General features: G+C 41.4%; 1 protein-coding gene across 1 annotated transcript; it reads right to left on the reverse strand.

The window, feature by feature from the left end:
* Nucleotides 1-606: 606 nt before the first annotated feature.
* IQCC (IQ motif containing C) lies at nt 607-17,697 on the reverse strand. The gene is made up of 5 exons (XM_053704818.1): nt 17,635-17,697; nt 17,392-17,535; nt 16,837-17,314; nt 16,615-16,712; nt 607-891 (listed from the first exon to the last, which is right to left on the reverse strand). The coding sequence occupies exons 1-5, from the start codon at nt 17,680-17,682 to the stop codon at nt 850-852; spliced, it is 810 nt and encodes a 269-aa protein (XP_053560793.1). The 5' UTR covers nt 17,683-17,697; the 3' UTR covers nt 607-849.
* Between the last annotated feature and the right edge of the window lie 7,983 nt (nt 17,698-25,680).

Consider the following 25,680-nt stretch of genomic DNA (forward strand, 5'->3'; position numbering starts at 1 on the left):
AACATGCAACCATAAACGGGCAAATTTCCCCCTTTACAGGCACATGTTAGTCCAAAATAAACTTTCATGATTCAGATAGGGCATGTAACTTTTAAACAACTTCCCAATTTACTTTTATCACCAATTTTGCTTTGTTGCCTTAATACTCCTAGTTGAAAGCTAAACCTAGGAGGTTCATATGCTAATTTCTTAGACCTTGAAGGCCGCCTCTTATTTGAAAGCATTTTGACAGTTTTTTACCACTAGAAGGTGTTAGTTCATGTGTGGCATATAGGTAACACTGTGCTCATGCACGTGAAGTTACCTAGAAGTCAGCACTGATTGGCTAAAATGCAAGTCTGTCAAAAGAACTGAAATAAGGGGGGAGTTTGCAGTGGCTTAGATACAAGGTAATCACTGAGGTAAAAAGTGTATTAATATAACCTTGTTGGGTATGCAAAACTAGGGAGTGGATAATAAAGGGATTCACTTTCTTTTTTTAACAATAAAAATTCTGGTGTAGACTGTCCCTTTAAGAAAGCGCTATTCCCCAACTTTTACATGAGAACTTATAATGATTTTAGGCTTTATTCAACTACAGCCACAGAAAAAATGATAACATCAAAGTAAATTTATAATTTTATTACAAACTATGTTCATTATAAATGCATACTGATGCTCAACATCATAATACAGCATGTATATGTAAAGTATAAATATACAGTTGGAAATATTAATTTATGATCACGTTTAAGTACAGAATTCTGCATTGTCCAGGTAAAAATTAGTCTTCAAGTAATAGTATTCACATGTGTTTGGTTCCTTCACAGACTGCATTGCTTTCTGGTGATCGAAGAACTCAAAACCTTCTTATCTGTCTTGTGTTCCCAGTTTCTGTCTGACCATCAAATACTGTAAACAAAGCATGGAGTTACCACCATATCATTTCTTAAGGAACTTTAATAAAAGATACAAAATATAGGTTGATCAAATTATAGCAGACAAGAAGAAATCCAAAGAGAGTTTTATATACCAAGAAAAATATACAAAGAGTAAAACCCTCTGTTCCTAGTAATCCCCCCCCCCCTCTATCAGAACTGCCTGCCTTTTTAGGGGGGGGCTTAGAATAAATAAAGAATAGGTCAGATGAAATAATGTGCTGATGGGTGACAACATGGTAGTAACCATGATTACTGAGCAGATTATACTGTGCTATTTCAGCTATCATGAACATCAGGACAGTTGGTGTGCCCTAAGGACTCGGAGTTGAAAAACACTGTAGTAGAGACATTTACACCAAAGTAGAATAAAAGATACAGAGATTACTATGAGTAAAGAAAGAGATAGGGGATGAAGCTACCCTGAGATAGTAGATAGAATATAACATAGAAATTGGGAGAGAGAAAATGGCAACCATGGGTAGAAGAAAAGAGAAAAAGTAAATACCCTGGTTATAGGGAAGGAGAAAGATTCTAGTCCAGACAGAGGGAGGGGGTGATGGGGGAAAGACATACAGGGTATCCTGGGTAGATGGAGAGAGGCCAATGTTACCAAAGATGACAGTAATAAGAGAGACAGAACCTATCCTGGGTAACAGGAGGAAGATTACTCTAAATAGTGAAGGTAGCAACAGAGGTTAATTCTACATGTCAGAAAGAACTGACTGAAAAGATGCACGAAATAGCACATCTGTTTCCCACATTAGATAGCACCTATTCCCCTAGAGCGGAGATAGGCCAAAACATTAAAACATAGCGTTTATTAAAACCAAGTAAAATACAGAAAATTACAATAAAAAACACAAGAATGGCTCTGTGAAAATGGTCCAAAAACCTGTATATAGGCACCTTAATACTCAATGCACATATATTGGTGCCTATAGGTATAGGTAGCTGTTCATATTATGTAGAAAAAACCACTGTTAATGTATCAAAGACCTAGTCTGCCTTATATGAATGGATTGATCCAAGTAATGGCATTGTACATTTGGGTAAAATTAATAAACTGAATCACCTTTACACATTGTCTCATGTGTTTCAATAAATACACTTATCATAAAGAGCACCACCAGGTGTAGCATTTTATTTGTGGATTTAATATATTTAGAGAGTAATGCCAAGATCACCTACTTAATAAAACAATATTATATGTTGCAGATCATGATGTCTTGCTCTCATTAAATAGAAAATATGTACAGGTAGCCCTCAGTTTACGCCGGGGTTAGGTTCCAGAAGGAATGGTTGTAAATTGAAACCCAGTTTATAAAGTAAGTCAATGGAAAGTGAGGGAGTTAGGTTCCTGGCCCCTCTCAAAATTGTCATAAGTAACACCTAATACATTATTTTTAAAGCTTTGAAATGAAGACGTTAAATGCTAAACAGCATTATAAACCTAATAAAATAATCACACAACACAGAATATATAATTAAACTAAGTTAAATGAACAAAAACATTTGCTAAGCAGCATTATAAACATAATACAATAATCACACAACACAGACTTCATTTGCATTTTTCTGCAAACAGTTCTTTCTATGCATTCCAATCTGGACTGATTTATAGACAGGAAGATCTTGCTCCTTTGAAATCTGCGCGATAGCTCAGGTCTGGTTAAACTGATTAATATCAGCTTGCTTGGCTTTGCTGCAACACAAGCGGGCAGCTCCACCTACTGGCTATTTTAATAAATGCACTGCTTCTCAATGCTTTTCAATAGCAGTCACATGACTGGAAAAAAAGGTTGTTATTCTGAAACGGTGTAAATTGAACCGTTGTAAACCGGGGGCCATCTGTACCTCATAACAACCTCCCCACACCTATTGAATGAGGATGATCGATAGTAGGGTTTAAGATAGTTTTTAGCATAACACCAAAAACCCTTGTCTGGTATAGCCTCTGATTGCAACAAAAACAATTAAATGCCAGGGTCTGTTACACTTCACTATGTTTTTACACCTTGTAATAACATCAGTGGTCAATATACCTAGTATTAATATTCACTCATTTATTAGCATGTGGATATTAACTAATGAGTTTATTGTAATTGGATATAACATGCGATTGCAAAAAGCTTTAAATCGGATGTACACTCTGACACAATGCTTCAATTAAACGAAGAGGTTAAGTTTATAGTTGTTCAAACTTAGAAATGTTTATATATAGGAACCTTGAATAAAACTGCTTGAAATTATTCCACAATAATTTAAATTTCAATGTACATGGCAGTGAATCAAGTGTAATTATAAACACATATTCCAAATGTTTAGGTAGTAATGGTGAATTAAAGTGAAGGTAAACTTAAATACTATTAAAAACAGGGGCACTTTCATTCATCAAAGTTTACAAAGCAACCGTTTTGTTAAAAAAAAAAATTACCTTTTTTCTTTTCACAGCTAGAGCAGCTTCCCCCACCTAGAGATCCTCTATTCACACGTCAGCAATGACTAATCCTGCTTCCTCCAATCACAGCTTTCCCCCCAGGGTAGTCATTGCCTGAGGCCATGCTGTGATTGGAGGAAGCAGGATTAGTCATTGCCGACGTGTGAATAGAGGATTTCTAGGTGGGGGAAGCTGCTCTAGCTGTGAAAAGAAAAAAAAGGTAATTTTTTTTAACAAAACGTCTGCTTTATAAACTTTGATGAATGAAAGTGCCTCTGTTTTTAATAGTATTTTTTAAAAATGGGCTTTCATTCACCAAAGTTTACCTTCACTTTAAACCAAGGCTGCTAACATCAAGCAGTCTCATTCGATACAACGTATGTTTAATTCAATTAGGTCTAGGCTCCCAGCCAGGAGATCGTATCAAATACTCTCATGCATAGAATCATGTAGCAAGTTGAGGCAGTGATGTGTGTATAACGTTTCAGCTTACATTAACAGACACAGTTTAATTATATTCAAATTAACAAAATGAGAACCCCATAACAACAATTGCAGCCAGATAAAACTGAATCCTTAGCTGCCGGCGTTCTGGGAAAACGGCGAACTTGTGAAATTAGCGAACCACGTCATTTCCTGTGACATGGCATCAGCTATTTCACAAAGTTTGACCATAATGCGCATGCATGCCAGCATCATTACATACCTGGCCGTATACGTCACTGCTACAGTTTTGAGACCCGTGAAATTCCTGGACCCTCTGTACTGCGCATGCGCAGCATTTGAAACTCTCAACACCGCACCCTGCTTTGCTATACATTTACACGCATTCAAATTACAGTTATACAGAGACATTAAAGAAATTATTTGTTAAAAACTGCATGGTCATACAAGATTGTTTTACTCTAACAAGAGGACAGGAGCTCCCTTTTAATTTTTATTCTAAAAAAACATTTTGGGTAATTGGGTATAACGGTCCTGACACCTTTAGAGGCTTCGATCAAACAACAGCTTTATCCATCATTGTTTTGAACAATAACATAAGTTTGTTATATAAAATTTGTTTCTATTTAACTTATTTAATGTCACTGTATAACTGTAATGGGAGGGTCATGGTATTGACAGTTTTAAATGCGCGTTAAAGAGGGTCCAAGAATTTTACGGGTCTCAAAACTAGCAGTGACGTATGCAGCTAGGTATGAAATTATGCTGGCACGCAGGCGCATTCTGGTCAAACTTTGTGAAACAGCTGATGCCACGTCACAGGTAGTGACGTGTTTCGCTAATTTCACAAGTTCACCATTTTGCTAGAACACCGGTCCATTCACATAATATTCATCTAAACAATAGTAACTGTGTTCAAATTAACTGCCTAAAAATCATGTAAAAGTGGTTTGCAGTCAAATAATATTGCCTCCTTAGTTGCCGGTGTTCTGTCGAATTTTGCTACCCTCTCAGTGCACATGAGCACACTTTACCTCACTGCATTCCTGCAAAAATTCAACTGCTAGCTATGAAATCTCGACGCTTTGTGTGCGCACCCTCTATATGTAAATAAAATTAACCAGTTTCTCTAACAGTAGCATGCCACACGCACCCTCAATATATAAATAAAAATAACTAAACAGTTTCTCCAACAGTAATTTGCAGCTCTACAGGGAGTGCAGAATTATTAGGCAAGTTGTATTTTTGAGGATTCATTTTATTATTGAACAACAACCATGTTCTCAATTAACCCAAAAAACTCATTAATATCAAAGCTGAATAGTTTTGGAAGTAGTTTTTAGTTTGTTTTTAGTTATAGCTATTTTAGGGGGATATCTGTGTGTGCAGGTGACTATTACTGTGCATAATTATTAGGCAACTTAACAAAAAACAAATATATACCCATTTCAATTATTTATTTTTACCAGTGAAACCAATATAACATCTCAACATTCACAAATATACATTTCTGACATTCAAAAACAAAACAAAAACAAATCAGTGACCAATATAGCCACCTTTCTTTGCAAGGACACTCAAAAGCCTGCCATCCATGGATTCTGTCAGTGTTTTGATCTGTTCACCATCAACATTGCGTGCAGCAGCAACCACAGCCTCCCAGACACTGTTCAGAGAGGTGTACTGTTTTCCCTCCTTGTAAATCTCACATTTGATGATGGACCACAGGTTCTCAATGGGGTTCAGATCAGGTGAACAAGGAGGCCATGTCATTAGATTTTCTTCTTTTATACCCTTTCTTGCCAGCCACGCTGTGGAGTACTTGGACGCGTGTGATGGAGCATTGTCCTGCATGAAAATCATGTTTTTCTTGAAGGATGCAGACTTCTTCCTGTACCACTGCTTGAAGAAGGTGTCTTCCAGAAACTGGCAGTAGGACTGGGAGTTGAGCTTGACTCCATCCTCAACCCGAAAAGGCCCCACAAGCTCATCTTTGATGATACCAGCCCAAACCAGTACTCCACCTCCACCTTGCTGGCGTCTGAGTCGGACTGGAGCTCTCTGCCCTTTACCAATCCAGCCACGGGCCCATCCATCTGGCCCATCAAGACTCACTCTCATTTCATCAGTCCATAAAACCTTAGAAAAATCAGTCTTGAGATATTTCTTGGCCCAGTCTTGACGTTTCAGCTTGTGTGTCTTGTTCAGTGGTGGTCGTCTTTCAGCCTTTCTTACCTTGGCCATGTCTCTGAGTATTGCACACCTTGTGCTTTTGGGCACTCCAGTGATGTTGCAGCTCTGAAATATGGCCAAACTGGTGGCAAGTGGCATCTTGGCAGCTGCATGCTTGACTTTTCTCAGTTCATGGGCAGTTATTTTGCGCCTTGGTTTTTCTGCACGCTTCTTGCGACCCTGTTGACTATTTTGAATGAAACGCTTGATTGTTCGATGATCACGCTTCAGAAGCTTTGCAATTTTAAGAGTGCTGCATCCCTCTGCAAGATATCTCACTATTTTTGACTTTTCTGAGCCTGTCAAGTCCTTCTTTTGACCCATTTTGCCAAAGGAAAGGAAGTTGCCTAATAATTATGCACACCTGATATAGGGTGTTGATGTCATTAGACCACACCCCTTCTCATTACAGAGATGCACATCACCTAATATGCTTAATTGGTAGCAGGCTTTCGAGCCTATACAGCTTGGAGTAAGACAACATGCATAAAGAGGATGATGTGGTCAAAATACTCATTTGCCTAATAATTCTGCACACAGTGTATATATCATCACATTTAAAGGGACACTCAGGTTAAAAAAAACAAAAACAAAAAAAAAAAAACTTATTATTCAGAAAAATCATGCAGTTTTAAGAGACTTTCAATGTACTTCTATTATCAAATTTTGCAGTCTTTTTATATTCACACTATATGGGGAACAAGATCGTACTGAGCATGTGCAAAGGCTCACAGGGTATACATATACCAGTCTGTGATTGTCAGATGTCTGTCACATGATACAGGGGGCCGGATAATAGGAGAAGAAACTTAATTTATGCTTACCTGATAAATGTATTTCTTTCTTGACACAGTGAGTCCACGGATCATCTAATTACTATTTGGAATATCACTCCTGGCCAGCAGGAGGCGGCAAAGAGCACCACAGCAAAGCTGTTAAATATCACCTCCCTTCCCTCCAACCCCAGTCATTCGACCAAAGTAAAAGGAGAGAAAGGAAGCAACAAGGTGCAGAGGTGCCTGAGGTTTATAAAACAGACCTGTCTAAATAAAACAGGGCGGGCCGTGGACTCACTGTGTCAAGAAAGAAAGAAATTTATCCGGTAAGCATAAATTTTGTTTTCTTTCTAATGACACGGTGAGTCTACGGATCATCTAATTACTAATGGGAATCCATACCCAAGCTAGAGGACACAGATGATACGGGAGGGACAAGACATGGAACCTAAACGGAAGGCACCACTGCTTGAAGAACCTTTCTCCCAAAAGAAGCCTCAGCCAAGGCAAAAGTATAAAATTTATAGAATTTGGAAAAAGTGTGTAGAGAGGACCAAGTTGCAACCTTGCAAATCTGTTCCACAGAAGCTTCATTTTTGAATGTCCAGGAAGAGGAAACAGCCCTAGTAGAATGAGCCGTGACTTTGTCAGGAGGCTGCTGTCCAGCAGTTTCATAGGCCAAGCGAATGATACTCTTCAGCCACAAGGAAAGAGAAGAAGCCGTAGCTTTCTGACACTTAGGTTTCCCAAAGAAAACAACAAAAGAGAGCCGAAGACTGGCGAAAATCCTTAGTCGCCTGTAAATAGTATTTCAACGCATGCACCACATCCAGGTTGTGCAACAGACGCTCCTTATGAGAAGAAGAGTTAGGGCACAAAGAAGGAACCACAATCTCTTGATTAATGTTCCTATCCGAAACCACCTCAGGAAGGAAGCCCCGAATTAAAAATAAAGTAAGGGTATTCACACTGCAACGCCAAGAGTTCTGAGACTTTGCGGTCAGAAAAAATTGCAACAAGAAACAAAACTTTCCAAGATAACTTAATATCTAAGGAATGCATAGGCTCAAACGGAGCCTGCTGAAGAACTCTAAGAACAAGGTTAAGACTCCAGGGAGGAGTAACAGGTTTGAACACAGGCCTGATTCTGACCAAGGCCTGACAGAAAGATTGCATGTCTGGTACATCCGCCAGACGTTTATACAACAAAATAGACAAAGCAGATATTTGACCCTTCAAAGTACTCGCAGATAAACCCTTCTCCAGACCCTCCTGGAGAAAGGACAAAATTCTAGGAATCCGAACTCTACTCCAAGAGTAACTTCTGGATTCACACCAATGTAAATATTTCCGTCATATCTTATGGTAAATCTTTCTAGTCACAAGTTTACAAGCCTGAATCATGGTCTCAATGATCGACTCAGAAAAACAACGCTTAGATAAAATTAAGCGTTCAATCTCCAAGCAGTCAGCTTCAGAGAAACTAGATTTGGGTGAAGGAAGGGCCCTTGAAGTAGAAGGTCCTTCCGCAATGGAAGTCTCCAAGGTGGAAGAGATGACATCTCCACCAGGTCTGCATACCAGATCCTGCGAGGCCACGCCGGTGCAATGAGGATCACCGACACCCTCTCCTGTTTGATTCGAGCAATCACCCGAGGAAGGAGAGCGAACTGAGGAAATAGGTATGTTAGACTGAAATTCCAAGGGACCGCCAGAGCATCTATCAATACCGCCTGAGGGTCCCTCGACCTTGACCCATACCTCGGGAGCTTGGCATTCTGATGAGATACCATGAGATCCAGTTCCGGCTGTCCCCATTTGAGAATCAAGCTGGAAAACACTTCCGGCTGGAGGTGGCACTCCCCTGGGTGAAAGGTCTGTCTGCTCAGAAAATCCGCTTCCCAATTGTCCACTCCTGGAATGTGGCTCTCCGCCCACTGAATAATCTTGGCTACCTCTATCATGGCCAAGGAATTCAGAGTTCCTCCCTGATGATTGATGTAAGCCACTGAAGTTATGTTGTCCGACAGGAACCTGATAAACCGTGCTTAAGCTAACTGAGGCCAGGCCAGAATAGCATTGAAGATTGCCCTCAGTTCTAGAATGTTTACCATGTCCCTGAGCCTTTAGAGAGCCCCAGACTGCTCCCCACCCCAACAGGCTGGCATCCGTTGTCACAATCACCCAGGTGGGTCTGCGGAGAGATGTTCCCGAGACAACCACCAAAGAAGAGAATCTCTAGTCTCCTGATCCAGGTGTAATAGCGGAGACAGATCCACATAATCCCTGTTCCATTGTCTGAGTGCCCGACAAGAATTGAAGAAGATCTTTGATTTTCTGACCTCTGTCAGAAATACTTTCATCGATAGGGACTCTATTATGGTTCCCAAGAACACTACCCTTGTAGGTGGAATCAAGGAACTCTTTCCCAAATTTACCTTCCATCCGTGAGAGCGCAGGAAGGAAAACATCTCTGTGTGGGAGTTCACTTGATCAAAGGATGGCACCTGAACCATAATGTCGTCCAGATAAGGCGGCACTGTAACCAGAGCACCGCCAACAGAGATCCCAGGACTTTTGAAAAAATTCTGGGAGCTGTAGCAAGGTCGAATGGAAGTGCCACAAACTGGAAGTGTTTGTCTAGAAAAGCGTACCTCAGGAACTTGCGATGATCCCTGTGGATGGGAACATGCAGGTATGCATCCTTTAAATCTACTGTTGTCATGAATTGACCCTCTTGAACCAAGGGAAGAATGGAACGAATAGTTTCCATCTTGAAGGACTGTACTCTGAGGAACTTGTTTACACTTTTGAGATCTAGAATTGGTCTGAAAGTTCCCTTTTTGTGGGAACCACAAACAGGTTGGTGTTAAATCCCAGACCCTGATCGTGCATTGGAACAGGAACTATCACTCCCAGATCGGAAAGGTCTCGTACACAGTGTAAGAATGCCTCTCTCTTTATCTGGTCTACAGATAATCTTGAGAGCAGAAACCTGCCCCTGGGAGGAAATGTCTTGAACTCTAGTTTGTATCCCTGGGACACAATGCCCACTGCCCAGGGATCCTGATCATCCCAAACCCAAGCCTGAGCAAAGAAGGAAAGTCTGCCCCCCACAAGATCCAGTCCCGGATCGGGGGCAAACCCTTCATGCTGACTTTGAGTCAGTATCGGGCTTCTTAGATTGCTTTCCCTTGTTCCATGACTGGTTGAACCTCCAAGAAGGCTTGGACTGTTCCTGCTTTGTAGAGGGAGAGGAAGGCTTACCCTTGAAGTTTCGAAAGGAATAAAAATTTCTCTGACATCCCTTCTGTTTATTCCTCTTATCCTGAGAGAGGAAAATTACCCTTTCCCCCCGTAATGTCAGAAATAATCTCAGCCAAGCCCAGTCCAAACAAGGTCTTACCCTTGTAGGGAATCGCCAAAAAGTTTAGATGACACATCCGCAGACCAGGATTTCAACCATAAGGCTCTGCGGGCCAGTACGTTAAACCCAGAAATTTTTGCCCCCAACTTGATAACCTGTAGGGAAGCATCCCTAATAAAAGAATTGGCCAACTTATGGGCCTTGATCCTATCCTGGATTTCTTCAAGGGGGGTGTCTGTCTGAATAGAATCAGACAACGCATCAAACCATTATGCTGCCGCACTAGTGACAGTAGCAATACACACTGCAGGTTGCCATTGTAACCCCTGGTGAACATACATTTTCTTGAGCAATCCCTCCAACCTCTTATCCATAGGATCCTTAAAAGAACAACTATCCTCTATGGGAATAGTGGTTCTCTTAGCCAAAGTGGAAATTGCCCCTTCCACCTTGGGGACCGTCTGCCAAGACTCCTTGATAGAGTCAGCAATAGGAAACATCTTTTAAAAATAGGGGATGGAGAAAAAGGGATACCAGGTCTCTCCCATTCCTTAGCAATAATCTCTGTAGCCCGATCCGGCACAGGGAAAACCTCCACCATGGAAGGTACATCAAAATACTTGTTTAGCTTGCTAGACTTCTTAGGATTGACCATGACCGTAGTGTCTGAGTCGTCCAAGATAGCCAAAACCTCCTTAAGTAACAAACAGAGGTGTTCTAGCTTAAACCTGAAGGATACAACTTTAGCATTAGAAGAAGGAGTTACACTGTCTGAGTCTGAGATTTCCCTCTCAGATGCCACTGAGGCATCTTCTTCCTCAGATTTCTAGGAAGGAACATTAGGAACAGCCACGACTGTGTCAGACACCTTACTCCCTAAATCCTTAGATTTCCTCTTGCGCTTTCCCTGCAGCATGGGAAAAGCAGACAACGCATCAGTTACCGCAGAAGACATAAGGGTAGCAATGAAACTCCAACCTGAGTTTGTGAGGAAGCGTAAAATTTGAGAAATTTGAGGAGAAAGCTGCGGCATATCTTGAACATTAGCAGGAGACCCCTGAACAGCATCCTCTTTAGACAATGCTGGCTCAGATTCAAACAGTTTATCCCTGTAATTCAATGTTCTCTCAATACATAAAGAACAGAAAGGGATTTGTGGTTCCACATTAGCATCAAAGCATAAAACACAAGTAACATTCTGCAGGGCCTCTTGGTCCAACTTTACCCAAAATAAATTCAAATGAAAAATAAAACACATTTGTCTATAAAGTAGAATCACAAAAAACGGTACTGTCCCTTTAAATTTTAAAACGGTAACCTTTTATTCGTATCACATAAAAACCTCTATTAACTCCCCTGACAGCCTCTACACCTCAGCCAGCTCTGCTGAGGTGCCTACCTGTCCTGCAGACCGCCGGAGAAAAGAACTGTCCCCTCAGTAATTGGAAATATCCGGACTCAAACAGAACTGCTCCGCACTGTATCCGGTTACTGCTTAGATAAAAAAAAAACGGAACCGCAACTAGAAGGGACACCTCCGAACTATGGAAATGATTAGAGAGAAAAAGCGCACAAATTCTTTGCCGCTTCTAGAACAGACCCGCCCATCGTGGGCGACACCAGAACCTCCCGGCCAGCATTAACTATTAAATAAAGCTGCAGAAAGTATAACCACCTTCTCCTCGTCCCCAGTGCCTGCACCAACTGCCTCCCATTGTCCTATAACCTCCAATAGGAAAAATGAGTCTAATGTCCCCACAGATTAACTGTTTAAAGTGCCAATATTTTTCTGTAATACCTGCTAAAAAAATAAACTTAGCACTTACCTCCACGAAATCTGCCTGGCAGCAGGGCAGCTCACTAGGTTTGAGAGGCATTCTCCCTCACATGGACCTGTGGAAAAAAATATAAAAATACTGAGTAATCTTACTCAGGCTTTCACTATTAGGGCAGCATTAACTACATGGGAGGCGCAGTGAGGATTGTACCCCACAAGTTCCCATTGCTTAAAAGCCACTGACATTGACTACGGCTACACCCTACCCTAGTAGAAAAACAGCACAAGCTTGTACTGTTGAAAAATAATAAAATCTTGATTGAAGAATCTTTCCAGACACCTAAACTTTACCACTTCCTTGCTCTAACGTAGGCAAAGAGAATGACTGGGGTTGGAGGGAAGGGAGGTGATATTTAACAGCTTTGCTGTGGTGCTGTTTGCCACCTCCTGCTGGCCAGGAGTGATATTCCCAATAGTAATTAGATGATCCGTGGACTCACTGTGTCATTAGAAAGAAAATAAAATTTGTCAGAAAAAAAAAAAACTACTGCTTATTTGAAATTCAGAGTAAGTGCTATTGCATTGTCTTTTTATTATGTACTTGTTAATTATGTAATTCTGCTGCACTGAGTGGTCCTTTAAAGGTTACTCCTAAATTCATTATCTGTACAGTTAATGAATTTAGGTGTAACCTTTAATTGTAATAAATATATGGAGCTACAAATTATTCCACACATGCTTTACAACATATGTGGAATGCAGTGACGTGCGCATATGCAATGAGAGGGTAGAAAAAAAATTGGCAGAACACCTGTCCATTTATTAAGTATTCACTTAGTCTGTAGTAATCATTATATTAGTATACTGAAGTACTGGAGCACAGCTACCGGGTTTAGGTAAATAACCTTTTCTAGTGTTAATTTATTTGGAACAGTGAGGTATTATTTGAGTATAAAGCAGGGGTGTAACTATCTGTTCTGCGACCGGGCCGAGGAGGTCTCTCCCATAGGGGGGCCCAACTTCCGTTTGTGTTTTGTTATGTTTTTAAAATTTAATTATTTTTGTTGTTGTTGTTGGAAACCAAGTCTGATCCTGCCCGCTGCCGCCCAGAACTTCATATTTTGGCAATTGGAGCGCACTGCTGCGCAGATAGGCTAGAGAGTCGTGGCCTCCTCCTGACTGACTGCACATGTAGTCACTGTCTGCTTAATCGGCTCGTGACTGCACGTGCACTCAGTCCTAAGTCTAGTGTCAGTACAGTAGGAGTCTGGGACGAGTCTAAAGCGTGGCAGTGACGAGTGACAGGTGGCAGCCACGGAGAGGAGCACACTGAAGTTGGTACTTAGCCGGGGTCGGGGGAAATTCAAGGAGGGACAACAAGGCAGCAGCCGCTAAGCAGCAGTAGAGATTTCAGGCTTCTCTTAGTAGGTTGTGCACAGACTGGTGGAAACTTATTCTTGGGCTGTACTACCGCTGCTGAGAGGCGGGCTGCCGGCACTGTCCATTGTCACATAAAATAAATTTGACAAATTAAATGTATGCAACAGAACCAGGCAAAGAAAGCTACCAGGTATAGTGGTGGGGGGGGTCACTGTTCACTGCCCCCATTATTGTGACTAGAGCCCCAGGACAGAGCAAGCTCCTCCATCCTGTTCCTATCCCAGTGTGTGTCACAGTGTCTGTTAAACAGCAGATGGGCAGTCGCAGTCGGCATTGTTGTGACTTGCATAGCTAATGGGAGTATAATGCAGGCTCCTGCATTATACTCCCATTAGCTATGTGAATCACAATAATGCCCGATTTTGACTTTGAATGCTGAATCTGAAAGGGCCCCCCAGGTTCTGCACTTTAATGTGACCTGTGCTGGGGGATACACCAAGACTCCCCTGGCTTTCTGCCCCCTCCCTCAGCCTTGTGTGTCTGCCCTGCTGCTCCCAGATCAAAAAGTTCCCAGAATTCTGGAAGGCTTCAGAGTGAGTAAGAAGCAGCAAGTGTCAGACAGGCAGGCTCGCCTATGGGCAGAGCAAGTGAAGCCCACACTTTGGGGGCCCTGAGCTCTTTTACCAGGGCAAATTTGCCTTGCTCAGACAAGGTGGCGGTTTCAAACTTGGCATTTAAAGTCCAAATCAGGAGATGCCTCTGCCCAATAGGTTGGCAAAGTAGAGATGACATCTGGAGGTGTCTGTGGTTCACACTGCTGTGAAGACTTCTGGTACTCTGTGGAGGGTAAGTGACACCTACCACGGATGTGGTTAGTGACATCAAAGTCCATGTATGTTCCTGGGGGAGGGTAATATTTGCATGATAGCCTGCAACAAATATATAGTGTGGTGCTCACGTGTGTGTGTGTATGTATATATATCCCTGTGCATGTTTGTCCCTTGCTCTGTGTCTCCCCCTCTCTTTTGCGCTCTCTCCCCCTCCATCTCTCTTTTGCGCTCTCTCTCCCCCTCTCTTTTACACTCTCTCACCCCCCTCTCTTTTGCTCTCTCTCTCTGCCCCCCCTCTTTTGCGCTCTCTCCCCCCCTCTTTTGCGCTCTCTCCCCCCCCCCTCTTTTGCGCTCTCTCCCCCCCCCCCCTCTTTTGCGCTCCCCCCCCCCCCCTCTTTTGCGCTCCCCCCCCCCCTCTTTTGCACTCTCTCTATCCCCCTCTCTTTTGCGCTCTCTCTATCCCCCTCTCTTTTGCGCTCTCTCCATCCCCCTCTCTTTTGCGCTCTCTCCATCCCCCTCTCTTTTGCGCTCTCTCCATCCCCCTCTCTTTTGCGCTCTCTCCATCCCCCTCTCTTTTGCGCTCTCTCCATCCCCCTCTCTTTTGCGCTCTCTCCATCCCCCTCTCTTTTGCGCTCTCTCCATCCCCCTCTCTTTTGCGCTCTCTCCATCCCCCTCTCTTTTGCGCTCTCTCCATCCCCCTCTCTTTTGCGCTCTCTCCATCCCCCTCTCTTTTGCGCTCTCTCCATCCCCCTCTCTTTTGCGCTCTCTCCATCCCCCTCTCTTTTGCGCTCTCTCCATCCCCCTCTCTTTGGCGCTCTCTCCATCCCCCTCTCTTTGGCGCTCTCTCCATCCCCCTCTCTTTGGCGCTCTCTCCATCCCCCTCTCTTTGGCGCTCTCTCCATCCCCCTCTCTTTGGCGCTCTCTCCATCCCCCTCTCTTTTGCGCTCTCTCCATCCCCCTCTCTTTTGCGCTCTCTCCCACTCCTGCGCTCTCTCTCCCTCTTTTGCGCTCTCTCCCCCCTCTCTTTTGTGCTCTCTCTCCCCCCTCTCTTTTGCTCTGTCTCTCTCCCCCCTTTTTTTGCTCTCTCTCTCCATCCCTCTCTTTTGCCGTCTCTCCCCCCCCTCCCTTTTGCTCTCTCTCCCCCTCTTTTTTTCTCTCTTCCCTCTTCTTTTGCTCTCTCTCCCCCCTCTTTTTCTCTCTCTTCCCTCTTCTTTTGCTCTCTCTCCCCCCTCTTCTTTTGCTCTCCCCCCCCCCCTCTTCTTTTGCTCTCTCTCCCCCCCTCTTCTTTTGCTCTCTCTCCCCCCCCCTCTTCTTTTGCTCTCTCTACCCCCTCTTCTTTTGCTCTCTCTCTCCCCCTCTCTTTTGCTTTCCCCTCTATTTTGCTCTCTCTCCCCCCTCTCTTCTGATCTTTCCTATCTTTTTGTCTCCCCCCCTCTTTCTATTTCTCTCCCCTCTCTCTCGCGCTGACTGCCCCCCGCCATGCTGACCACGCCCCCGACCACGCTCCCACCCACAGCATGTCAGGTAAGGCCAGGTATGTTTGTCCTTGTGCTGTCTCTACTGTGCATTACAGCTTCGGACAAACACACTTGGCCTTTTATATTATAGGATATAGATATATATATATATATATATATATATATATATACACACACATACATACACACACACACACACATACACACTCTTGTTTTGTATCCAAAAGTGCCTATGAGGGGTCTCATTTGTGAGGAGGTGGCAGGTTATGTGAGGTTCCCTGCTGGGGAATGAATCTATCTATATTTACACTCTTGTTTTGTATCCAAGAGTGCCTATGGCTATCAGGGGTCTCATTTGTGAGGATGTGGCAGTTTATGAACATGGTCACTTTGTACGGGTGGTCCATGCACACTGTATAGTATTTTGAGACTCTGGGGGCGGAGAGGATTTGTGCAGCCTCCTCCTCTTGTGCCATGTGCTCCTAAACAAGTCAGGGCTAGTAATCTGTGGATCTGTTTTTTTTTACTGTGTAAAATGTTGTAGAAAAAAAAAAAGTGTCAAATTCACTTTTTTTGGGGGGGGGGGGGGCTTTCTTAGATTCTTGCACCTGTGCCCTGTAGTTTCTAGTTATACCTCTGGTATAAAGTAATTCAGCAAGCCTATACCAATGTGGAGTTTAAATATAAATACAGAGACATTCTATGTTTAAAAGATACTTTAGCTGGAGATAAATTACAGTTCCCCACCCTCCCTTAACACGTTTAAAAAATAAGTTAATTCTAGGTGATTACAAAAGGAAATGCAGGCAACTGCTGATAGAGGATATGAGACAGACCACCTAGAGAAGGAATATGAAGACAGAGAGCATTTAGAACAGTGATAGCAGCACAAAGTATCTCCAGATAAAAAGAATAGAAAATGCTACAATGGACCAGGGGATGCCCTGCTACTAGAACAGGTGGAAGAACTCACATTTTTTCGACTGGCAATAGCTTGCTGCACCCACAATATTTCCATTGCCAAGTGGCTCCGGTGTTTTCTCAGATCACTCAGATTCCCTATTCCAAATTCTGGAGAGAAACAGAACACTAGGTAAGAAAAAAGATTGGTCATTGTTCACAATTAAATATAATTTTATGTGACAATTTAATGAATGATAAACTACAACATAAAATCTGAATGTGCTCTCAGTACCGGGCTCCAGTTTTGTTCCACTCCATAATATGCTGTCACTGCTCCAGTCCAAGCTCTCTTGGCTTCTATCTGTGCGAGCTATTGAGGCAGTCCTTGCGGGCCATTCCCCTTGATCTTTCTTCATCATGTCTGTCCCTTTCTTCATCATGTCTGTCCCTAGGTCAGTTCTTATAAACTCTCTCTCAGCCGTGTAAAAGTGTTCTCTTATTCTATCTGAAACAGGCTCTGTCTGCGCTTTATTATTCTCGGAGACAGTCCATGCCAGCTCCTCTTTACATTTATCAGACAGAAGTCCTGAAAATCCCTTCTCACCACCAATACCTACAGGAGTCAGCTCTGTCTGCTGGTTTGTTTCTGCAAAGACGCACTCTTCCCTACTGTCAAGTAGATGTCCATGATGCAGTTTGCTGCTTTTCGTTACAGGAGTAGCTATATCGGTAAGCACTTGGTCACACTGCGCAAATCCATGGAATGGTTTCTGCTGGCGGCAAAGCAAGAGATTAGTAAACAGCGATCACAGACAGTGCACCGAGAAGTGAGTGACAACATACTGACCGCTTGGGTAAAATGTGGCATGGAGAGAAGGCCTCTTCCCCAGCGCACTGCAGCCCACTCTCCTTCCATCTCTCGCGCTGTTTCTTCATATTCCTCTCGCACTTTCTTTAGCCTCCGCCGCACCAGGAAACCGCGGACAACAGCCTGAGAGGGACAAGAGAAAAGCGGAAGACGTGTGGGTCAGCGTCTTACAGCTCCGTCATATAGTACGAACTGCCTCATTCACTCTATAGTTTCACAAACCTGCAGTGCTATCACATAAACATCATCAGTCCTTTCCACCTCCATCATTCAACTGTCGTTTCCTTAGCAACTAGTTCCGATGCATTTTGATGACGTCATCAAACATAGTCTGAAGAGGGTTTCATTTTGCGAATGGGGTGTTAATTGGTCAAGTTGTCATACAATGCAGGCTGTAGTTGTCTAGTGTTTATTTTTAATTTCAAGATGTATTTAAAATCTTAAACATTTTACAAAAAAGGTCTTGTCAGTGTTTAGTAAAACAACTTTTTATTTGTATTCTTCTTGAGGCTTTTTCTATTTATCAATGAAATTACTGCAGCTGTTCCATATCAACCTTATCAACGAAGTTCATACTTAAAAGGACACTGAACCCAATTTTTTTCTTTTGTAATTCAGAAAGAGCATGCAATTTTAAGCAACTTTCTAATTTGCTCCTATTATCAATTTTCTTCATTCTCTTGCTATCTTTATTTGAAAAAGAAGGCATCTAAGCTTTTTTTGGTTTCAGTACTCTGGACAGCACTTTTTTATTGGTGGATTAATTTATCCACCAATCAGCAAGGACAACCCAGGTTGTTCACCAAAAATGGGCCGGCATCTAAACTTACATTCGTGCATTTCAAATAAAGATACCAAGAGAATGAAGAAAATTTGATAATAGGAGTAAATTAGAAAGTTGCTTAAAATGTCATGCTCAATCTGAATCACAAAAGAAAAAATTTTGGTACAGTGTCCCTTTAAGTATCAGTTCAATATCATACATTTCAGTTAATTTCAGTTAGTTTGAATTCTAATAGATTTCTTTCTGACAAATTTTAAAGATACCGATAGTTCTATTTCCCTCCCCCTGCATCATGTGGTAGCCATAAGCCAATCGCAAAATGCATATTCTGTGATTCGTGCACATGCTCAGGAGCTGGTGCTTCAAAGTTTGCATATAAAATGATTTGCACATTTAGATAATGGAAATGGCTTGGAAAGTTATTTAAAATGTTGTGCTGTATCTGAATAATTATAGTTTAATCTTGACTTGAGTGTTCCTTTAACAACTTTTTGTTCAAGGCATATTTTAGCATGATTAATTGATGACCTTCTAAGCAAGTTATAGACTTTTCTTTCAATGTCCTTTTGTCAGTCACCACAATGTTTAAGTTTGTTGGGAAGAGGTAAGGCCTGAGGGGGATTGACCAGTCACTTATTCATTAACAGAGTGAGGGGTCACCACCAGTTGGGGACAGAATTAAAGGGCACAAAAAGCAAAAATGAATAGTCTTCTTGGAAATTGGAGGTGTTGGTTAGAGTTGCACTATAAAAAACACTCATAATTTTTCAGATTGCTATTCAGAAGAGGCATTGAGTGATGTAAACCATGCCTCAAACCAAAAAGGTCTCAGTAGACCCACAATTAAGATTTTTTTAACTTGTTAAAAGCGGTAGCAAAAGTATTTTTAAAACCCTTCATTTTCAAAAGTCGGTAAGACAAATAGTCTTTAGATGGAGAAACTTCATTACTGGTGCTACTCTCTCTAGCATACAAATATGATGTGAAGAGCACAACACACAATACTCAGTGAGGTTAAGAAGAATCATAGAGTGTCAGCTGAAAACGTACACCAATCTATGGAACATGCTAACATCTCTGTTGACAAGTCTACAATATGTAAAACACTAAACAAGAACCGTTTTCATGGGAGGGCACCACTGAGCAAGCTACTGCTGTCCAAAAAAAACACTGCTGCACATAGCAAAAATATTCTGTGATAGATTAAACCAGAGTTAGTTGTTTGAAAGGAACACACAACACTACGGGGTAGATTTATCAAGCAACGGATGCTGCAATCTACCCCGTAGTTTCAGGTTCTCCTGAAACTGAAGTTAAGAAGCAGCAGTTTTAAGATCGCTGCTCCTTAACTCGTCCGTCACCTCTGAGGTGGCGGACAGCAATCATACGATCGGAATGATTGACACCCCCTGCTAGCGGCCGATTGGCCGCGAATGTGCAGGGGGCGGTATTGCACAAGCATTTCACAAGAAATGCTTGTGCAATGATAAATGCCGTTGGCGTATGCTGTCGGAATTTATCGATGTGCGGCCAACCTAAAGAGCAGAAGTAAATCAACATCAGGATGGCTTCAACAGAAGGAAATAACCCTTCTGAAAAAGCCTAGTCAGAGTCCTGACCTCAACTGGATTGAGATGCCCTGGCCTGACCTCAAGAGAGCAATTCACACAGGACATTCCAGCTGAGCTGAAACAGTTTTGTACAGAGGAATGGTTTTCCTTCTGGCCCTTGTGAAGTTCTGACCGGCAGCTACAGAAAATGTTTAGTTGAAGTTATTGTTGTTAAAGGAGATTTGATCAGTTATTAAATCTGAGAGATTACATACTATTCCATCCTACATTGTTTACATGGTTTCTTCAATAAAGGCAAGAAATTGTATAATTTATATAATTTTTGTTTAATACCAATATAAGCAGAAATCCAGGTAATTGCAAAGGGTTAATAAACTTTTTCATTCCACTGCATATTCATGCAAGTTTTATATTGTGCATATATATTGTCTAAAATGCAGGTGCTAGCAGTTATTGCTCTCAATATGTATCGAACACAAAAGTAAACTTTCATGATTCAAAAAAGTTGCGCAATTAAAACTTTACAGGTTACTTCCAATGTTAAATTTACAATTTTCTATTGGAATAATTTGTTGAAACTTGGCACCTTTCATAATAGCCTATCTATATATGCTCAGCAATGTGCATGTGTCTTGAGGACAGTGGGGTCGATCCGATATAAATCGTCGCCCGCAAAAGTCGGCGACGCCAATATTTGCGCGGATTTGGTATCCTATATACGGCGTAACCTAGAAGTTACGCGCGTATATTTCTGCCGTCGCCCGTAGTTTTTTGGGCCATAGGCAGGTATACCAAACCCGCGCAGTTTGGTATCCAATATGCAGCGTAAGGACTTACGTGGCGAAAATGGAGAAAACTTACTCCATTTTCACCTCGCCACAAAAAGCAGCCGTAAGAAGCCTTACGCTGACTATTGGAGCCCCGTAACTCCCTAAACTAACTAGAAAATAAACCTAACACCTAACGCATGCGCAATGTCTATCTCCCTGTCAACCGCGATCTGCTAAAATAAACCTAACGCATGCGCAATGTCTATCTCCCTGTCAACCGCGATCTGCTAAAATAAACCTAACACCTAACGCATGCGCAATGTCTATCTCCCTGTCAACCGCGATCCCCCCCCCCGAAATCCCTAATAAAGTTATTACCCCCTAAACCGCCGCTCCCGGACCCCGCCGCCATCTACATAAACTAACCCCCTACTGTGAGCCTCTAAAACCGCCGCCATCTACCTTATCTATCCCCTAATCTGACCCCTTACACCGCCGCCACCTATATAAAAATTATTAACCCCTAATGTAAGCCCCTTACACCGCCGCCATCTCTATTAAAATGATTAACCCCTAATTTAATCTACCTACCCTGCCGCCAGCTATATTATCTATATTAACCCTAAGTATATTATAGTTAATATAGGTATTACATTATATATATTAACTATATTAACCCTAATTATATTAGGGTTAATATAGTTAATATAGTTACTATAGTATTTATATTAACTATATTAACTCTATCTAACCCTAACTAAATTTATATTAAATTAATCTAATTCATTTATAAACTAAAATATTCCTATTTAAATCTAAATACTTACCTATAAAATAAACCCTAAGATAGCTACAATATAATTAATAATTACATTGTAGCTATGTTAGGGTTAATATTTATTTTACAGGTAAATTGTTAATTATTTTAACTAGGTATAATAGATATTAAATAGTTATTAACTATTTAATATCTACCTAGTTAAAATAATTACCCAATTACCTGTAAAATAAATCCTAACCTAAGTTACAAATACACCTACACTATCAATAAATTTAATAAACTACAAACATCTATCTAAAAATACAATTAAATTAACTAAACTAAATTACAAAAAAAAACAAACACTAAATTACAAAAAATAAAAAAAAGATTACAAGATATTTAAGCTAATTACACCTATTCTAAGCCCCCTAATAAAATAATAAACCCCCAAAATAAAAAAAATTCCCTGCCCTATTCTAAATTCAACAAATTTCAAAGCTCTTTACCTTACCAGCCCTTAAAAGGGCCTTTTGTGGGGGCATGCCCCAAAGAATTCAGCTCTTTTGCATACAACAAATACAATACCCCCCCCCCCATTACAACCCACCACCCACATACCCCTATTCTAAACCCACCCAAACCCCCCTTAAAAAAGCCTAACACTACCCCCCTGAAGATCTCCCTACCTTGTCTTCACCACACCGGGCCGAACTCCTGATCCGATCCGGGCGATGTCTTCCTCCAAGCGGCAAAGAAGAATTCTTCCTCCGGCGATGTCATCCTCCAAGCGGCAAAGAAGAATTCTTCCTCCGGCGACGTCTTCCTCCAAGCGGCAGCAAAGTCTTCATTCTTCCGGCGGCATCTTCAATCTTCTTTCTTCGCTCCGCCGCCGCGGAGCATCCATCCCGGCCGACTGCTGAACTTGGAATGAGGTACCTTTAAATGACGTCATCCAAGATGGCGTCCGCCGAATTCCGATTGGCTGATAGGATTCTATCAGCCAATCGGAATTAAGTTAGAAAAATCTGATTGGCTGATTGAATCAGCCAATCAGATTCAAGTTCAATCCGATTGGCTGATCCAATCAGCCAATCAGATTGAGCTCGCATTCTATTGGCTGTTCCGATCAGCCAATAGAATGCAAGCTCAATCTGATTGGCTGATTGGATCAGCCAATCGGATTGAACTTGAATCTGATTGGCTGATTCAATCAGCCAATCAGATTTTTTTAACTTAATTCCGATTGGCTGATAGAATCCTATCAGCCAATCGGAATTCGGCGGACGCCATCTTGGATGACGTCATTTAAAGGTACCTCATTCCAAGTTCAGCAGTCGGCCGGGATGGATGCTCCGCGGCGGCGGAGCGAAGAAAGAAGATTGAAGATGCCGCCGGAAGAATGAAGACTTTGCTGCCGCTTGGAGGAAGACGTCGCCGGAGGAAGAATTCTTCTTTGCCGCTTGGAGGAAGACATCGCCCGGATCGGATCAGGAGTTCGGCCCGGTGTGGTGAAGACAAGGTAGGGAGATATTCAGGGGGGTAGTGTTAGGCTTTTTTAAGGGGGGTTTGGGTGGGTTTAGAATAGGGGTATGTGGGTGGTGGGTTGTAATGGGGGGGGGGTATTGTATTTGTTGTATGCAAAAGAGCTGAATTCTTTGGGGCATGCCCCCACAAAAGGCCCTTTTAAGGGCTGGTAAGGTAAAGAGCTTTGAAATTTGTTGAATTTAGAATAGGGCAGGGAATTTTTTTTATTTTGGGGGTTTATTATTTTATTAGGGGGCTTAGAATAGGTGTAATTAGCTTAAATATCTTGTAATCTTTTTTTTATTTTTTGTAATTTAGTGTTTGTTTTTTTTTGTAATTTAGTTTAGTTAATTTAATTGTATTTTTAGATAGATGTTTGTAGTTTATTAAATTTATTGATAGTGTAGGTGTATTTGTAACTTAGGTTAGGATTTATTTTACAGGTAATTGGGTAATTATTTTAACTAGGTAGATATTAAATAGTTAATAACTATTTAATATCTATTATACCTAGTTAAAATAATTAACAATTTACCTGTAAAATAAATATTAACCCTAACATAGCTACAATGTAATTATTAATTATATTGTAGCTATCTTAGGGTTTATTTTATAGGTATTTAGATTTAAATAGGAATATTTTAGTTTATAAATGAATTAGATTAATTTAATATAAATTTAGTTAGGGTTAGATAGAGTTAATATAGTTAATATAAATACTATAGTAACTATATTAACTATATTAACCCTAATATAATTAGGGTTAATATAGTTAATATATATAATGTAATACCTATATTAACTATAATATACTTAGGGTTAATATAGATAATATAGCTGGCGGCGGGGTAGGTAGATTAAATAAGGGGTTAATCATTTTAATAGAGATGGCGGCGGTGTAAGGGGCTTACATTAGGGGTTAATAATTTTAATATAGATGGCGGCGGTGTTAGGGGCTCACTTTAGGGGGTTATAGATATAATATAGCTGGCGGCGGGGTACGGGAGCGGCGGTTTAGGGGTTAATAACTTTATTAGGTTGCGGCGGGGTAAAGGAGCGGCGGTTTAGGGGTTAATAGCATTTTTATTGTTAGGCTAGTGAGGGGGGATAGCGGATAGAGGGTTAGACAGTGCGGGCTATGTTAGGGAGGCGTGTTAGACAGTGCGGGCTATGTTACGGAGGCGTGTTAGACAGTGCGGGCTATGTTAGGGAGGCGTGTTAGACAGTGCGGGCTATGTTAGGGAGGCGTGTTAGACAGTGCGGGTGTTTTAAACTTTAGTCAGGTTTTATAGGCGCCGGCAGTTTCTAACGTGGCGCAAGTCACTGGCGACGCCAGAAATTTGTACTTACGCAGATTTCTGGACATCGCTGGTTTGTGAGACTTACGGCACGTTAGCATCTGACGGCGACCTATATGGGATAGCTCGAGTTGCGAGCTGAAACTGCGGGCGACACCGGTTCCCTCGCTTGCGCCGCAAACTGCGATCAATATCGGATCGCGCCCCATATGTATAATATTGTTTAAATACCTGATTTTTATGTTACTGACATTCATGAAGGTGTAAAAAAAACTGTTGTTGCTGAGAGCTTATCTCATTGCTTAATATGGGCTAGATTAAGAGTGGTGCGCTAATTGTTGCGCCCAAGCGATAAGAGGTTTATCGCAGCTCTTTTGCATAATCCAGCCCTGTGTGAGTTGGTTGCACAAGGGGCAGTAATACTGATCTGTCTGCTACTGTCAGCTAGAGGGAGATACATTTACTGATCTATATGTTACTGAGAGCCAAAATGTGTCACAATTGGTTATCTGTATGTGTTGACAGCAAAAAAAAGAGGACATCATTTTTATCTCTGTATTACTGGCAGCTAAAATGAGTACAATTACTGAAATGGTGTTGTGAAATATCAGTTTATGTAATACAAAAAAGTAGGTGTTTGGGGTATATGTGGGGAACATTATTTATAGCAAGGTAAAGAATGGCCCTTGAACTTAAGTTTTAGTACGGTGCCCTGTGGGTTGTCAGTCATCACATATCCAAGACTCTTTATGATATCTTTGTTTGAGTGCTGCACTTAATGAAACATTGCATTCATGTACACAATATTTTAATTCTCTATATTATTGTATTAAGTTAATATAATCCTTGTGTTATCACACTACACAGTGAAACAAAAAAAGTTCACAACATCACCGGAAGCTGAATCCATTGCAAGAAACTAGATACAAACATTTTCAGATAAAATTAAAGTTGTATTCCAAGCGTGCAGTAAAAACAAACACTCATACTCACGTGAACAGGGAACATGGGAAATAGCAGCTAGCAGAAATGTTTTGTGCGGGGCCTCCGCACTTGTTTACTGCTCAGCACATCTCTTCCCAATTACACTATTTAAAGATAAACAAGTAATTGCAAACATGTAAATCCATTATCACTATTCACAGCCAGATCAATGTTATGACACATAGTAACATCCCTTATGTATGCCTATAAGAAAAAATACTAAACATATTATAATTAGTTACAACATTGAATATAAAATTAAAGCTACACTTAATCCTAGCTGAAACCTTCATATACTTTGTTATATATATTGTTAAAAAGATTCTGATGTATAAATTGAATATTAAACCTTATTTTATATATTCATTTAATCAAACAGATTCACATCTGTTTCCATGTTAATACCTAGAGGTTGTAATGTGGCCTACTTATCAAGCCGTCAATTGCGCTGCATTCGACGGCATCAATACGCTCACCTAACATCGCTGCTGCGGACCTGAATACGTTCTCCACATTTAACAAAAAAGCTGTCAAAAAGCTGCGCACCAAGTACTGGGCGATGAGCAGTGGACTG

This window comes from Bombina bombina, chromosome 3 (genome assembly GCF_027579735.1).
Source record: "Bombina bombina isolate aBomBom1 chromosome 3, aBomBom1.pri, whole genome shotgun sequence".
Classification (NCBI taxonomy): domain Eukaryota; kingdom Metazoa; phylum Chordata; class Amphibia; order Anura; family Bombinatoridae; genus Bombina; species Bombina bombina.